At 39.9% G+C, this 17,276-nt stretch overlaps 1 protein-coding gene across 5 annotated transcripts in view; it reads left to right on the top strand.

Moving 5' to 3' along the window:
* spata20 (spermatogenesis associated 20) overlaps nt 1-17,276 on the top strand; it is a 60,995-nt gene that overhangs the window by 12,322 nt on the left and 31,397 nt on the right. For all 5 annotated transcript variants that reach the window (XM_029528327.1, XM_029528329.1, XM_029528325.1 and 2 more), the window contains 3 exons: nt 10,309-10,521; nt 10,708-10,900; nt 13,780-13,948. In XM_029528327.1, coding sequence (XP_029384187.1) covers nt 10,309-10,521; nt 10,708-10,900; nt 13,780-13,948 — 575 coding nt within the window. The remainder of the gene's footprint in view (nt 1-10,308; nt 10,522-10,707; nt 10,901-13,779; nt 13,949-17,276) is intronic.

The raw sequence follows: 17,276 nt of genomic DNA, 5'->3' as shown, positions 1-17,276 counted from the left end.
AGAGACCAGTAACCAAATGTACAATACTGGAATACATTCTCATAAGGTTGGTAAAGGGTGAACTGCTGAATTGTGACAGTTGCTGAATCCAGCAACTGTCACAATTGTATAAACACAACAATCGCAAACAACAACCAATTAAATTATAATATGATTTATTCACAGGAATAATTATTACACATAACATTACTTGGGATAAAGGCTATTATAATTCAGTTATAAGAAGCTTAACACTAGTTACCAACTTGGACAGGCAATACAGATGTAATGGCATTAGCGGTAGCAGCAGTAGTAGCTACATCACTAGCGATAGCAACAACAGTCACAAATGTGATGTGGGTGAGTGTGCAGGGAGCAATTAGTGGGAAAGAGAGAGAGAAAATAGCGGTAGGGTTGGGTGAGTGTGCAGGGAGCAGTTAGTGGGAAAGAGAGAGAGAAAATAGCGGTAGGGTTGGGTGGGTGATGTGACTCTAGCAGCCAAAATTGGGGACCTGTTGCGAGATGTGGTGTGCGTGAACGGGGGGGGGGGGGGCCTTGAGTGTATGTTTTACCAAGGTAACCTCTGTGTAACGGACTAGAGATCATGCTACGATACCTGACGGCAACTTTAATGTGTGTGTGGAATTTTTTTACGAGTTATGTTAGACTACACCCAATATCCGTACAAGACCAGCAATTCATAAACGGAAAACTCACAAATTTAGAGTAAATACCTTAGACCACTTTATCGCATGCGCCTCCTGATAGTCTTCGTTGACACTCTGAACAAGCTGGTTTACCAGAAAAAAAGTCAGTGCTTCAGAACTGTAGTCGATATGTTAAACGCCAAACGTCCCTGTGCATGTGTCTGTTGCTGTGTCTCTTGAGTCCTAGTACCAGCGACTTGGTGGAGAACTACAAAATTTGTGCTCAATATCTTGGTTGGAAGGTGCGGAAGTAACGCCACAACCTCAATAAAGTCCTCTGCTTTACATGCTACATGCTCTGTGGCAGCAGCCTGCTTCCACATACTCTAAGAGGTCTAAAATGTCTATCACCAACTCCCGAGAAACACATTATGCGTAGCCACAATGTCTTCCAGGCTTCAATCTAAAGCAATCGATTAGACTCGATTCGTGTTAGCCCTGCCCACTGACTTTGATGGGTGAGTTTGACAGATAAAATTAATTCATGAAGCACTGCATCAGGATCATGAAATAAATAGTGTATATATGTGTGTATATATATATATATATATATATATATATATATGAACTGGTATTTTAATGAATTCATGAAACATTTAAGTAATTATTTAAATATTTATTTATATATTTCATTATGTTTTCTTTCACCAAGTTAATGGAAATAATCTAAAGCGGGGGTCCCTGATGGCTAATGTTTTGCACATTTTTGAAAGAATGTTACCATAAGGAAATGGTCAGTGTGTATATTATGTGTGTAGGAGCCATTTTTTTGTGTTGTGCAGGTATTTGCTTTTCCACTAGGGTGCAGTATATTTCAGTTATTTTCTTTTACCTCAAGCCGTGCCCCAGCTGCTGTTGATCAGAAGTGTTGATTAGTTTGAGTTGAGTGGTGGTGGGACACACACAGTTTTTACACGGCAGCCAGAGAAACAGTAGAATCCCTTTTTGTTCTGTCAATTTACCTTATCCTTTTTTGGTTCAAATAAACGGGAATCTCACCCAAAGATATTACTTTTGCAACTTTTCCCCCCTTTTTTTTCTCTCTGGAGTCGAGTCAAGAACAACCATCCCAAACCACCGCAGGTGACAAGTTTTGTTTTTTGAATAGTCACCACACAAGTAAAAACTGTGTTTCCTGGATGGAGGACAAGTGAGCTTTGCCCTGGGTGGAGGAAACAGCATTGTTGGAAAGAGGCTTCTTGGATCAAGAGGAGGCCATGGAGCCTGCAATCCCTCCCCCCTGTTCATCAGACAGAGCCAGATGAGAGAGGTAAAGGACGCAGCAGACAATAAAACTGCATGATTGAAGAAACTGAGCCTGTTAGAGTGATTTAATGGAACTGGACAGTTTTGATGCATTGGATTGTGGAACTGGATGTCATGGATGTTGATGAAACGAAAGTTAATTGGAAAAAGGAGGAAATAATCAGCACCTGTGAGTGACTGCAATTGTTCTGCTGCTGACGTCACAAGTTGACATATTTACAGTGTGGAAATGGATGAAAATGCTGATGTGGAAAATGTTCTTGAGGAGCGTGTTGCAAAAAGTGATATTCCAACTGCTAAAGGTGATGTTGCAAAAATTGAGGAGCGTGCTGTAAAAAGTGATATTGAAAAAAGAGAAAGAAAATTAACTGCAAAAGGTGTTTCACTTCTCATTGAAAACCTGCAAAGGAACCGGAAGTTAACCTTGAATCAAGCATCCAAAATCAAGTTGCAGATCGATAATCTTTTACGTGACAAAATAAGTGATACCTTGTGCAGTGTTGAAACCCTTTTAAATGAGTTTAACAAATTGTGTGAAGCTGCTGCTGAAACACATGGTGCATTGATGGAAATGCCGCTGCCTGAAGAAGAATACAAAAGGCAGCAAATGTGGTTTGAATAAAAGTTTAAAGCAAATGAAAAATTCTCGTGTGATGTGCATAAATGGTTGAAGGATGCAACAGAATATTGTGACAAACAGTCTGTAATGCAGGACGATGAGATTCAACTAAATGCTGACCAGGAGAATGAGATTCAACCCAATGACAGTGTTTCAAATGTTCTCCCCCCTGGAAAAACACGGGTCTCATCAAAGTCTAAATCTTCTTCCAAATCTTCCATCACAAGTTCTGCATGCTTACGAGCAAAGGCTGAAAAGGCAGCATTGATCCAACACATTGCTGCTTTGGAGAAAAAACATGCACTGGAGGGTCAGGAGGAGAAACTGCATGCAGAACAGGAACGATTAAAAAGACAAAAGGAACAACTGGAAATGGAAACCCAACTAGCTGCTGCTACAGCTAAAATAGCCATACTGGAAAGCAGTATGGTGGGAAGTGGCTCTACACCATCTGATGGAATGAATTCATATTTCGATAAAGCCACAAAATCAAAAATGGAAATGTCACATAGGTCAAAGTTTGAAACAGTGCAACAACCACTCTCTTAGCAACCACCTTCACACCTTCAGGATGCACGCCCTAAAGAAAGAAAGTATGTACAAACACAGCCTACAGAAACCTTCACTTCAATACAACCCATGCAATCCCTACTAAGACCACCAGGAGGCAACACAACTGTCTTCAACTCACTGCAAGGTCACAGGTCAAGCAATGTTTGTACCACACCACAAATGAAAATAAAATACAGGACATTGGCAACATTATGCAGCGACAAACAGAAATCACTGCTCAACTGGTTCAACAACATACAGTATCTCTTCCACCTCGAGTAATACCCATATTTGATGGTGACCCTCTACAGTATGGATCTTTTATCATGGCATTTGAACAGGGAGTTGAAAGAAAGGTCAATCTCCAGGACTGCTTGTACTACCTAGAACAACACACCAGGGGGCAACCTAGAGAACTGATCAGAAGCTGCTATCATAGAGCCAAATACTTGTTAAAGGAACACTTTGGCAATGAAATGAAGATTGGGGCTGCTTACATGGAAAAAGCTTTAAGTTGGCCACCAATAAAAGCTGAAGATGTTGGTTCTCTTCAAACATACATGTTTTTGAGAGGATGTTGTAACATGATGGAAAGTCTACAGTATATGGCAGAAATGAATGTACCATCAAACCTGAAACAGCTTGTGATGAAACTGCCCTACAAATTAAGAGAAAGATGGAGAGCAGCTGTTTGTGACCTACAGGAGAGACATGGAAGTAGAGTTTTGTTCTCTGATTTGGTCAACTTTCTGGAACATCAGATCAAAATTCTCTCTGATCCTGTCTTTGGTAAATTGCAAGACACGCAAACTGCTACATTTAAAGGAAAAGCTCCCACAAGATTTTCACTCAGGAATAAAAATCCAGCAAGTGTGGCAGCTGTAAGCACTTCAGCAGGTATAAAGTCTGCACAAACACCGTTCTTCAATGCCTTGTCTCTATCAAAAAGCAAGACCACATCATGTTGCATATGTAAAGAGGATCACGCAATAGAAGATTGTGTACATCTTAAGAACAAAGTGCATCGTGAGAAACTTGATCTTTTAAGACAAAGTGGTGTTTGTTTTGGTTGTCTAAAACCAGGTCATATCAGCAAAAACTGCAAGAAACGTCTAACGTGTGATGTATGTAACTTCAGACATCCCACAATGCTTCACAACCCAGCTAAATTCAGAACATTTGAGCAATAAAGCAACACTGTTGTCCCTCAGCAGACCTGTGCTCACACTGGGGCTGGTACGCAGAAATGTGTTCTCTCAATTGTACCTGTACAAGTAAAGGCTAAGAATGGAAACAAAATTTTGACCACTTATGCTTTTCTTGACCCAGGAAGCTCAGCTACCTTTTGTACAGAACGCCTGATGAGACAGCTGCACATGGATAGCATCCAAACACACATCTTCCTGCGAACAATGGGACAAGCACATACTGTAAAGACTCATGTTCTGACTGGACTGGAAGTAGCTGGTTATGATGAGAACAGGTTTCTAGACCTACCTGAGGTTTACACTCAGCAAACCATGCCGGTTACAAGACACAATATTGTAACAGAAAAGGATCTGAGACAATGGCCTTACCTGGAAAAGATTAAAGTTCCCGAGTTTGAGGTTGGAGTGGATTTGTTGATTGGCACAAATGCCTCAAAGCTTTTGGAACCGTGGGAAATTATTAACAGCTGTAACGATGGACCCTATGCTGTTCGGACCCTATTGGGGTGGGTAGTGAACGGCCCACTTAAAGGAAGTGGAAGTGATGCAGGGAAGAAGGGCTGCCCTACTGTCACTGTCAATAGGATCTCCATTGACAAAGTGGAACAGTTGTTAATCACGCAATACAACCAGGACTTCAATGAAAGGTCATGTGATGACACTTTAATGTCAAGAGAAGACATGAGATTTCTTCACATAATGGAAACTATTCGTCTTGAAAACAACCACTGCTGTGTTGATTTACCCTTTAAAGTTGATACGTCATAATGCCAAACAATTGTTGCATTGCTGAACAACGTGTTATGAGTTTGAAAAGGAAGTTTCAGAGGAAGACAGTATCATCAAGAGTATGTGCACTTCCTAAATGATGTCATCAAAAATGGTTATGCGGAGCAGGTGCCTCAACAGCAACTGAATGGAACTGAAGGTAAAATTTGGTACATACCACATCATGGGGTCTATCATCCCAAAAAGAAAACCTTGAGAGTTGTATTTGACTGTGGAGCAAGTTTCAAGGGCACATCTTTGAACAGCCAGCTGTTGCAAGGTCCTGATCTCACAAATTCCCTTTTTGGCGTTCTTCTGAGATTTAGACAAGAAGCAGTTGCCATCATGACCGATGTGCAGGCTATGTTTCACCAGGTTCATGTTTCTCAGAAACACGTTGATTTCCTTCGATTTTTGTGGTGGCATAATGGAGATGTGACACAACCTGTGGTGGACTTCAGAATGAAGGTTCACATTTTTGGAGCAACTTCATCACCGAGCTGCGCCAATTATGCCTTGAAAAGAGTTGCTGACGACAACATGGCTCAGTACAGTGACGAAGTGTTAAAGACCATCAAGCAAAACTTTTACGTGGACGATTGTTTAAAATCTGTGTCATCAGAAGAGGAAGCTTTGCAAATGGTACAGGATCTCACTGCTGCATGTGCCAAAGGAGGCTTTCGGCTCTCAAAGTGGATGAGCAACAGTCGAGCAGTTATTGCAAGCATCCCTGAAGAAAATCGTTCCAAAGCAACCAAAGAGCTCAATTTGGATAAAGACAACTTACCTGTTGAAAGAGCTCTTGGATTGCACTGGTGTGCGGAATCAGAAATGTTCATGTTCAAGATTGCACTGGAAAGTCGTCCATGTACCCGCCGTGGAATCTTGTCAGTGGTTAATTCTATCTATGACCCTCTTGGTTTCTTGTCACCGTTCACACTGCCTCCCAAGCTGATGCTGCAAGAGCTGTGCAAAAGAAAAATTGGTTGGGATGACACAATACCACAAACTTTCTGCAGAAGTGGACACAGTGGCTGACAAATATGTATAAATTGTCACTGTTAAAGGTGGAACGGTGCATCAAGCCAAAGAACTTTGGAAAGGTAAACAATGCACAGCTGCATCACTTCTCAGATGCTAGTGAACATGGATATGGTGCTGTTTCTTATCTGAGATTGAAAGACATCTCTGATGAAGTTAACATTGCTTTCATGATTGGAAAAGCCAGAGTCACTCCCATGAAACAAACCACAATACCAAGGCTTGAACTCACTGCTGCTGTATTAGCTGTCAGACTGGACAAGATGATTATAAAGGAGCTTCAACTGGAATTGGACCAGTCAGTGTTCTGGACCGATAGCACGACTGTGCTTAATTACATTTCAAGTGAAACAAAGAGATTCCACACATTTGTGGCGAACAGAGTGGCTGTCATAAGAGAAGCCACAGAGGTGGCCCAGTGGAGGTACGTTGGCTCTAAGCAGAACCCCGCTGATGAGGCTTCAAGAGGACTGTCAGCTGATGATTTTCTGAAATGTGAACGATGGCTCAAAGGACCAGAGTTTCTGCTGACTGAGGAAAGAACATGGCCAAAGCAGGAGGTAAACAAACCCACCGTCACCTTGGATGACCCTGAGGTTAAACAAGACCTCACAGTTAATGCTTGTGTTGTTGATGATGCATCCAATACGATGAACAAGCTCTTGACCAACTTTTCAGACTGGGAAAAACTCAAAACTTCAGTCGCCTGGTTTTTGAAGTTTAAAGATCTGCTTCAACAGCTAAGGAAAAAAGGTAAAACATGCAATAAAGGACATCAGCAACACAAAGCAAAAATGAATGTTCAATCATTGACACGGGATGACTTACATACTACAGAACTGGAAATTGCACGCCTCTGCCAACAGCAAAGATTTCACAGGGAAATCTCTCTCTTGGAGAAAGGAGCATCATCTGTGCCAACCAACAGTGACATCTACAGGTTGGATCCCATACTCCAAGATGGGCTGTTGAGAGTAGGAGGTCGTCTGAGAAAAGCATCCATGCCTGAGACAGTAAAACATCCAATAATTCTGTCTAAAGATCAACACATATCCAAACTTATCTTACAACACATTCACAAGCAAGTGGGTCACGCTGGACGCAATCACATGATATCTACACTTTGAAAAACCTACTGGATAACAAATGCAAACTCAGCCTGCAGAAAAATCATTGCTGATTGTGTTACCTGTCGTCATCTTCAAGGGAGAGTTGGAGAACAAAAAATGTCTGACCTTCCAGCTGAAAGACTCCTGCCAGATTTACCACCATTTACTAATGCAGGTGTGGATTATTTCGGCCCTATTGACATCAAAAGAGGTCGCAGCATGGTCAAAAGGTATGGTGTAATCTTCACATGCATGACTAGTCGGGCAGTACACCTTGAAGTAGCCCACTCACTAACAACAGATTCATGCATAAATGCCATCCGACAGTTCATGTGTCGACGTGGGCAAGTCTCCAACCTCAGGTCAGACAATGGCACCAATTTTGTTGGAGCTGAAAGAGAGTTAAGGGAAGCTCTTAAAGCCCTGGATCACAACAAAATTCAAAGTGCCTTGGCAAAAGGAGGAATAGCATGGATATTCAACCCTCCTGCTGGATCTCACTATGGCGGAACATGGGAGCAGATTATTCGCCTCATAAGAAAGGTGCTGTATTCCATTGTCAAACAGCAAACTATGGATGATGAAAGCTTTTGCACTATCCTTTGTGAAATTGAAGCCATTCTCAACAGTCGCCCAATAACCAAACTATCCGATGACCCTAATGACCTGGAAACACTTACACCCAACCACATTCATCTGCTGAAGGCCAAACCTCTTCTTCCTCCTGGACTGTTTGATGATAGTGATGTATACATCAAATGAAGATGGAGACAGGTACAGTACCTGTCAGATTTATTTTGGAAACGGTGGGTAAGAGAATACCTTCCACTGCTCCAAGAAAGACAAAAGTGGACAAAGCCACAAAGGAATTTTTCTGTGGATGACATTGTTATTATCATGGACCCTTCTGCTCCAAGAAATTCATGGCTAATGGGTAAAGTGACCAAAACCTTTCCAGACAGGAGAGGTGTTCAGTCAGTTCAGCTGAATACCAAGACAGGCTTTCTGGAGAGACCTGTCACAAAGCTCTGCATGCTGTTGGAGACATAAAGATTGTTATTAAAGACTGAAATATGGATTGACTTCACATACACATCCTTTTTGGCTCCTTTTGAAAATATGTTTATATAATTGTAAGTGCACACCAACACAATTATGGGGCCGGTGTGTAGTAGCCATTTTTTTTGTGTTGTGCAGGTATTTGCTTTTCCACTAGGGTGCAGTATATTTCAGTTATTTTCTTTTACCTCAAGCCATGCCCCAGCTGCTGTTGATCAGAAGTGTTGATTAGTTTGAGTTGAGTGGTGGTGGGACACACACAGTTTTTACACGGCAGCCAGAGAAACAGTAGAATCCCTTTTTGTTCTGTCAATTTACCTTATCCTTTTTTGGTTCAAATAAACGCGAATCTCACCCAAAGATATTACTTTTGCAACTTTTTCCCTTTTCCTTTTTTTTTTTTTTTTTTCTCTGGAGTCGAGTCAAGAACAACCATCCCAAACCACCGCAGGTGACAAGTTTTGTTTTTTGAATAGTCACCACAATGTGTTTGTGTGCATTGTTCATTGATCCATCAAGGGAATGTTTGGGACTCTTAAACCCTTGCTCTGCTCTAGGGTTTTCCCCTAAGCCTTTTCCCCTTTTGAATCGATACCATCAAACAGTGTACACAGGTGAAATTTAAATAGTTCTAATCATTATATTCCTTAAGAATTATTATGTAATTATAAACTAAATGCTGCAAATGACATTCACATTAGACTCCACATTTTCTTGTGCTACAGCTGGTATCACCTCTCAGGGAGGAAGTCATCTAGTTTGCATCGTGAAAGTAAGAACATTGAAATATTTCAAATAGTTATGTCATGACTGGTTCAAAAGCCATGACAACTAACGGGAGGTGACACAAGAAGTTAAAGCAAAAGCATCAATTTATTTTCGAACATCACAAAGGAAAAAAACTGAGGTGCTGACAAGTCAGTAATGTCGGCATGTATGGGTGAGTGATGGAGTAGCGTGTGTGGCGTTGCATGGAAGATGGAAAAACAAAAGAAGGAAAGCTGGGGAAGAGTAGGAAACAGTGTTTCCCCTTGTCCCTCTCCAATATCAGCACAGGTGGAGGAAGGCTCTTACACTACCAGGAACACCAGGCCCAGGTGTTCCCAATAGACAACCTGACTACACCTACTGGTTGGTTAGGTTTATTTTAATCTTTTATGGTTAAAATAAACAAAAAGTCCAGGTGGAGAACGGGAATCTTCAGTGTCAAAGAGTTAATTAATTCAGTGGAGCAGTTAGTGAGACAAATGAAGAATGACAAGTTATAGTTAATAATTCACACAACATCCTTTGCTTTTGCAGTTTTACCTGCTGAAATCAAAGAAGACACTTTGATATGAAATTGCTCTGAGAGCTACCCTGTAATTAAGCTAATTAAAGCCACTAATGTTCAGCTTTATGTAAAAGACAGGTTCATCCAATATTGATTTATGTAACTTTACACAAATTCAAATTTAATCTGCATGTTTTGACTTTTAACAGGAAGAGGAAAAATAGGGATTGTGTAATCAAAATATGAAAAATGCTAAACTTCCCTTTCATAACATGAATGAACAAATAATATGTTAGTACATAATTAGAACTAGAAAAATGCTGAATTATTTTTAGTGCATTTTTCAATGTGTGAAGTCGAAACAATGCATGTGTTTCTTATGGAGGCAGGTTGTGATAGAAAATCTTGTATCTTTGGAACTTTTCCGATTCTGTGGACTAAAAGTTAATATATTTTGGCATCTGCTACACTCATTAAGCCCACTGTTATAACCTTTCTCTTCCAAGCACCCAATCATTGTGTATCTTTAATTAAAAAGTTTTGCAAGAGCACTCGTAATTATGTGTGGTCCACAACACCTGCATTATTTTTTTACTTTTCTGATTTAATTTGTAAAAGGCCCCATGTATTTACATTTTAACTTGCTTTAGCTGCTTGAAATGGAAGGGGTTATTTTGGTAGTCATTGTCTTTACACCCTTTCCTTTTCAATCTGTTGCCTGAAATAGTCTGGAGGCTTCTTCAGTGCCGAAGATGCAGACTCTCTTCCAGCACTGGGGGGACGAGAAAAGCGAGAGGGGGCTTTCTATGTCTGGACAGCCGGTGATGTTCGGGAGCTTTTGCCAGATGTGGTAGAGGGAACCACTGGAACATCCACTCTGGCAGATATCTTCAGTCACTACTATGGGGTCAAGGAGCAGGGCAATGTTGCCCCAGAACAGGTACATTATTATTATTATTGCTCATCAAGATATGTTTTTACATGATCAGATGAATTAAAATGTTTTGTCTTAGAAAAATGCTTGCTCTTGTTTTATTCAAAAGGCTTTTTGAGATATTAAAGGCAATAAAATAAGAGCTTTTGCAGTCAGTTAATTTCTTTAATTTCCCACATTGTATGTTGTCAGGACCCCCATGGGGAGCTGCATGGCCAGAATGTACTGATTGTGCGTTATTCTGTGGCGTTAACGGCTGCTCGCTTTGGCATTAGTGTTGACAAAGTCAATGAGCTCCTGGTTTTTGCCAGAGCCAAAGCGGCAGAAGTGAGGAAGAGTCGACCACGCCCACATTTGGACACCAAGATGTTAGCCTCCTGGAATGGTAAATGCTCATCATGGGGATCTGTTTTGTCTCTTTAAATAATTTAATAAAGAGTTTGGTCTAGACCTGCTCTATGTGTTAATGATGTTACTTTGTTATGATTTGGTGCTCTATAAATAAATCTGATTTTGATTTGATTTAAATGTCTAGTCCTCAATATGCAGTGGTCAGAACCTGCCATAAGTGGTCTAAGGAGTAAAAACAGGTGAACAGGCAACAACCCTGTTCGTTTGAGTGACCAATGCGTAGAGGGAAAAAACACATGGGAACAGACGTAGGGGGATTTACAAATCTGTTGGATACTTTGCATGTGCATTTTTGCTCTTTCATGTGTACACAGATTTCTACACACAATTACACAAAGTTTAGTTAATTTTGCCACAGGTCTGATGACTTTAAATTTCAGTAACATCATGTGGGTGCCTGTGCTTCTTACCAGTGGAAAAAATGGCACTAGGATGCATTATTGGCTGAGGGCAAGTAGGTGGAGGCAGTATAACCTGAGACAGAAGCAAAACTGTTGAGATAAATGGTGGGCTGTCCAGTTCAGACTGCATTTAAGAAAACATCAGTGCCCATCTTGCTAATGCCTACCATTGATTATAAATGCGTTATCTACACCGCTCAGGCATAACTTAATGACCATTGACAGGTGATTCTCTCCTCTTCATGGCACCTGTTAGTAGGTTGGATATATTAAGCAGCATGTGAAACTTTTTTGTCCTGAAATTTGATGTGATAAAGCAGAATAAATGGGCAAACTTAAGGATTTGAGCGAGTTTGATGAGCAAAATAGTTATGGCTAGACGACTGGGTCAGAGCATCCCTAAAACTGCAGCTCTTGTTGGATGTTCGTTGTCTGCAGTAATAATTAATAAATAATTCTGATCCACGAAGGCACATGCTCACAACTTGAAGGACTTGAAAGGATCTGCTGCTAACCTTTTGGTACCAGATACTGTACACCTTCAGAGGTCTAGTTGAGTCCATGCCTTACCAGGTGAGGGCTGTTTTGGTAACAAAAGGAGGCCCAACACAATAATTAGCGAGGGGGTTATTATTTCATGCCTGATAGGTGTATATTATTCCAGTTCACTGTGTGGACTCCAGGTTGCTTGAATACAAAAGAGTGATTAAATGTGTTTACATTCTTTGACTTTCATGCACTCAAAACACTTTGGTGCCTTTAGTTCTGTGTCAATTTTAAAAGACCAGGGTCTCTTTGTATGTGTCCTGGTTTTCTAGAGATGTGGAAGATCTTTTTGATTTTTAGGCTGAATAATATCTCATACAGCCATATTAAAATCATTAGTTATACCAGATAAGCACTGTTCTTCATTTGGAGCTCAGCCAACTAGGTAAGTAAAGACTACTATGTTTTATATCTGTTATTTACCTAAATTATGTGCTCTAATTTCTCAATCTAGAGACAGTGAAGAGCTTGCTAGCACTCTGCTTGCAGGGAAGCTAGTCTTGGCCATGGTGTTAGGGTTGGTGTTGACTGGTGTTGGTGTTAGCTAACCCTAGCTACAATTCGGAAGCCAACATAAAAACGTGACTTCTAAAAACACACACTACCAGTCAAGTTTGGACACACTTTATCATTCAAATTTAAAAGAAAGTGTGTCCACACTCACTCACGCTTAAATGTAAGCACACATGCTTATGTTTTGGCCACCAGTATGTTAGGAGTGGGAGCAAAATATGTGAAAATTGCGGAAAATGTGAACACGAGCGACAGCGTTCCTGAAGAAGACACCCCAACGGGCACTGTGTTTTAGTTTTAGAGCTCTCCTTCCTCAGACAGACGACTCTTTGTATTTTGATAAACACTGCCATTCATTCGCCCAAATCCTCAAGAATCACCATCTGCTTAATTACCACTGTCATATCATGCCACTCCATTTACATATCCAAGCTCACCTGTTTCACCTAGTTTATGCTTTGATTTGCACCTGTATATAATGAGCACGTTTTTATTTACCCCGTTTTAATTAATATAAAACCCCATAAATTAGGCCATTGTTACACTCCTTCCTTCAGTAATTGTTCTAAAGTCAATACATAGTAAAGGACATCCCTTCCAGGTTGAGACTTGATAAGAGGCAATACTATACACAAATCTAGGCAGACAGACATCTGACAGAAAATAAATAATGTTTAAACCAATATTAATGTGGTATCTTTACATCTCACATAGGTGTAAAAAGGAACCTTTAAACTTGACATATATAGTTATTTGATTTATATCGTGATACATCAACAATCGATATCAACTGATATGAAACGAAAGGATTTTGTTCAATATTGCCCAGCCCTACGCAGGGATACTTTAATCTATGGTAAAATCATATTTTTGACTAACAAACATTGATGCAAACATATATTATCAGCAGGGACTACATGTGTACGTTTATTATAAACACACTGGCTCTCACTTTGCATTAGTTTGATACCACTTCGAACACTCATCAGCATTGTTTGTCCCCCAAATACAGAAAACACATTATCATGTGTAAACATGCCCATGTACTCAAAAGTTTCACTCTCAAGTTGATGTTGGTAAGATAATCTGGTTCAAGGACTTTCCAATTAAACATAGTTCTCTTCTTATCTCTAGAGAAGAAACACCCAGATTAATCACCTGTCATTGGGTGCAAACCTTTGAAGAACCGACTGCAGTCATAAGGCTTTGATACAATGCATGAAATAAGAGAAAAAGAGGAATGTAGGTTTGCATTCAGAGGAGAAAAGGAACAGCCAAGAACAAGGAAAGTTGAGAGTAAAAAAAAAAAACAAAACTAAGGTAGGACTGAGTTTTTTAGGTTTACATAATCTCCCCACCACAACCACCAACATCTCTACTACTTCCTCTTCAGGTCTGATGCTTTCGGCATATGCTCGGGTTGGAGCTGTACTGAGGGACAAGGCCCTCCTAGAGAGAGCTGTGCAGGCTGGCAACTTCTTGAAGGAGCACCTTTGGGATGTGGAACAACAGACCCTCTTCCGATCCTCTTACTGTGGAGAACAGATGGAAGTACAGCAGAGGTAGAACTAATTAGGTTTTATGGCTACTGTGTATTTGAACAGTATATAGGGAAGATAAATATGGTGAGAATGACCTCCGATTGGCACTGTCACTTATTTATATTATTCAACCATTATTTAGCACTGTTGGCCCACAACAAGAAGGTTGCTGGTTTAGGTCCCAGGCCTGGGGCATTTCTGTGCAGAGTTTACATGTTCTCCCGATGCCTGTGTGGGTTTCCTCCAGGTACTCCGATTTCCTCCCACCATCCAAAGACGTGCATTTTTGGGTTAATTGCTGACTCTAAATTGTTTGAAGGTATGTGTGTGTGTGCGATTGGCTGTTTGTCTGTCTCTGCATGTTGGCCCTGTGATCAGATTTTACATCTGTGTCATGCTGTATGGTGCACTTTGTATTCTGGGTCCTTTTTTGTTGAGTTGAGTTAGTTCAGTGTTTTACATTTGTTGGAAACATTGTATGGTTGTGTCTCACCATTAATTTATAATACTTTTCCTCGTGTTCACTACAGTTTAAAAGCCACCCAATTTTTCCAGTCATTAATTTTAAATTATACAATTTAATATGTAATTTTAATCTGAAATGAAATCTTAACAATTGGAGTTAAAAAAGAGAAATTATTGAATCAGTTAAAGACCAAAATGCATTATAACTTTTGACTCATTAAAGTAGCCATCGTTGGTAGGTATAACAGCTGAACGCACTCGTGATATTCTTTCTACAACGGAAATCAAATATTTTTCAGAAAGTTCTACCCGACTCTGTGGCAGAACTTCCTATTATTGTGTCCCCTGTTCATAGTTGCCATCTAGATTTGGCTTCCTATTACAATTTAACCCAGAGCAATGGCTTTTCTGGAGGGTGAAATCACTCATGAATGCATCTGTTGTGGCAATAAGAATGAAAACTTAGCAGGATCCCTTTAATATGTCATGTCAAATCCCTTTTAAAATCAGACAAACCAGTCAATTTTCTCTCCTTTTGTGAGAGTAAAGCTTAAATATCTGCTTAACTTGGGATTTATTAATGTGACAAATTCTACTATGAAGACTGTGACTTAAAGTACAGGACCAGTAAGGGCTGCTGTGCTGTGCTAAATTGACTATATGTAATCATGAAATTGATATTGGATTAAATTAGGTTACAGTAGGCAATCCAAATATGTAGACATGCATTGCAGTAACTTGTTTACAGTAAAGCTGCATTTCAGTAATCAGATTTCCTCTACCCATTAGCACATATTTGAACTGTAATTATATATTAAGTATATTATAGATGCCTGTTGACTGACATAATGCTGAATAGTTTTTTGTTTACTGGCTAAAGCTTTTGAGCTAAATTTCTTATTTGGACACATTCATCTAATTTACTTTAAATCTTGGCCAAACTTAAGATGATCAAGAAATAAGGTTTCTACAGTAGATACTATATTTAACTGCCTCAACAAAACATTTAATTTGTTTAGTCAGCCAAAATGAAAAGTATCAAATTTACATTAGACACACAAAAACACAAGATGGAGAAACAACACTGATCTTGTGATTTCGCAGATTTTTTTTTTTTTGGTATTCTGCCTTGTGTCAGCCCTTCATGAATTTGCTTCTCTCCTTCTCTCTGTCCTATAGTGTTTCAGTTGTACTAAATTTATAAATTATCCTTCAGAGAGGCTTCTAAGTAAGCGAAATGTCACTAGAGTTGGTGCAATAGACTAGCTAATTTTGGCAACACTGCCTTCCTCATAGAAACTGCACAAATTCATTTTGAAAGAGCAATAGCTGATGGGAAGGCTTTAACTCAGTCACTGACCCAGTTTCTCAGTCTGTCCATCACTCCGTCAGTCACTGCTCCAGTTAATAACCAAGTAACTCTTTGTGTATGTACATTTACTGACCAACTATTGTCAGAAACCATATGTCAGACTGAGAATGTGCATCACAACATAGAGACTTAAGCACATATAGTCTTATGTTTACTGTCTTGGTGTTCTTGTTCAGTTGGCTAGCCCCGTGCCCTTGTTTACTGTGAATGAGTGAGGGTGAAAATTCACAGGATCTACAGAAAACTATGAAAGTGGTCGGACATTATTCATAATGACAGATGCACAATCTCAACAATGTGCAGGAACATAAGTACACTTATACTGAAACATTGGCCTCTTTACACAGCTTCTGCCTCATTCGTAACTGTCCAATTCAGTATGTTATCAGCACAGAGGAAGCTAACTAACTCCTCATTTCCCGAGTCCTGTTTAATTTCTATACATGGTTATACATAGCAATCACTCATGCTGGATACATCTGGGCTGTGAGCTAATTTCCAAGGAGTAATGTATGGTGCACAGACTATCTGGGTTAATAAGGTCTTGAATTGTTGAGGGCCTGATTTCATAGACTGTCTGCAGCCATCTCCTGGCCTGTGTGAGTCTGGTCAGCAGAAGAAACACAGGTAATTGAGTAATTTTTGCATGTTGATCTATTGATTTGTCAACAGGTTGGTGTTTTTTTTTTTTTTTGTTTTGTTTTGTTTTTTGTTTTTTTCATACAGCGTTCAGCATTTGCCCAAGACACCTATCTTGGTTATTTTTATATAGATGATTTGGTCATAAAGTGTGAGGGACAGCAGGTTGTGAACTTTGGAAAATTACATTATCAAAAACTGCTGATCGGTCCAATAAGATAAGAAGACGGACAAGCAGAGCTGTTTTCGTGGAATAAAATCCAACTGGTCTGCTCAAGTGATTTTGTTAGAAGAATTCTGAAGTCTGCTTCTGGTACACTTTGATCATAATTTAAATTAAAGAAGCAAGTGGCAATGAATGCAAATGTATGTAGATGTGTGTGCGTATGTAGGGACCTTTGGATAATTAGTGAAGTAAAAAGGGGAGAGCAGTAAAGAAGATGGAAACAAAAGGAACATGGCCCCAGTGGAATCGAGACCCTTGGCAGCACTTGGAGATATGGACCCGCTCCATTTCACCATGCCGCACTAGATGCAGACTCAGTGAGCAAGCGCACGTCACCTAACTGGTGAAATTATGGTTCACTCCCCACGGCGAGTATTATCTGTTGCTTCTTGTTGTTTCCAATGAAGTGGCAAATGACAAATATCAAAACCTTTGTCCTCCACAATGGAAAAGGCTGGAATTCAGTGCCAGTCATTTTGGCCAGCTCCTTATCAAATCAAATCAGATTGCCAAATCATAACAAAGTTGCATCAATGCACTTTACATATAGAGCAGGTCTAGACCAAACTCTTTATAAAATTATTTAAAGAGACCCAGCAGATCAAGTTTTTGGTTGCCGTAGATAATTCAGATTCTGGGGTTGGGGG

The sequence above is a fragment of the Echeneis naucrates genome, chromosome 19 (assembly GCF_900963305.1).
Source record: "Echeneis naucrates chromosome 19, fEcheNa1.1, whole genome shotgun sequence".
NCBI classification, from domain to species: Eukaryota; Metazoa; Chordata; class Actinopteri; order Carangiformes; family Echeneidae; genus Echeneis; species Echeneis naucrates.
The sequence above is the reverse complement of the archived record's forward strand: the minus strand, read 5'-3'. Positions and strand labels throughout refer to the sequence as shown.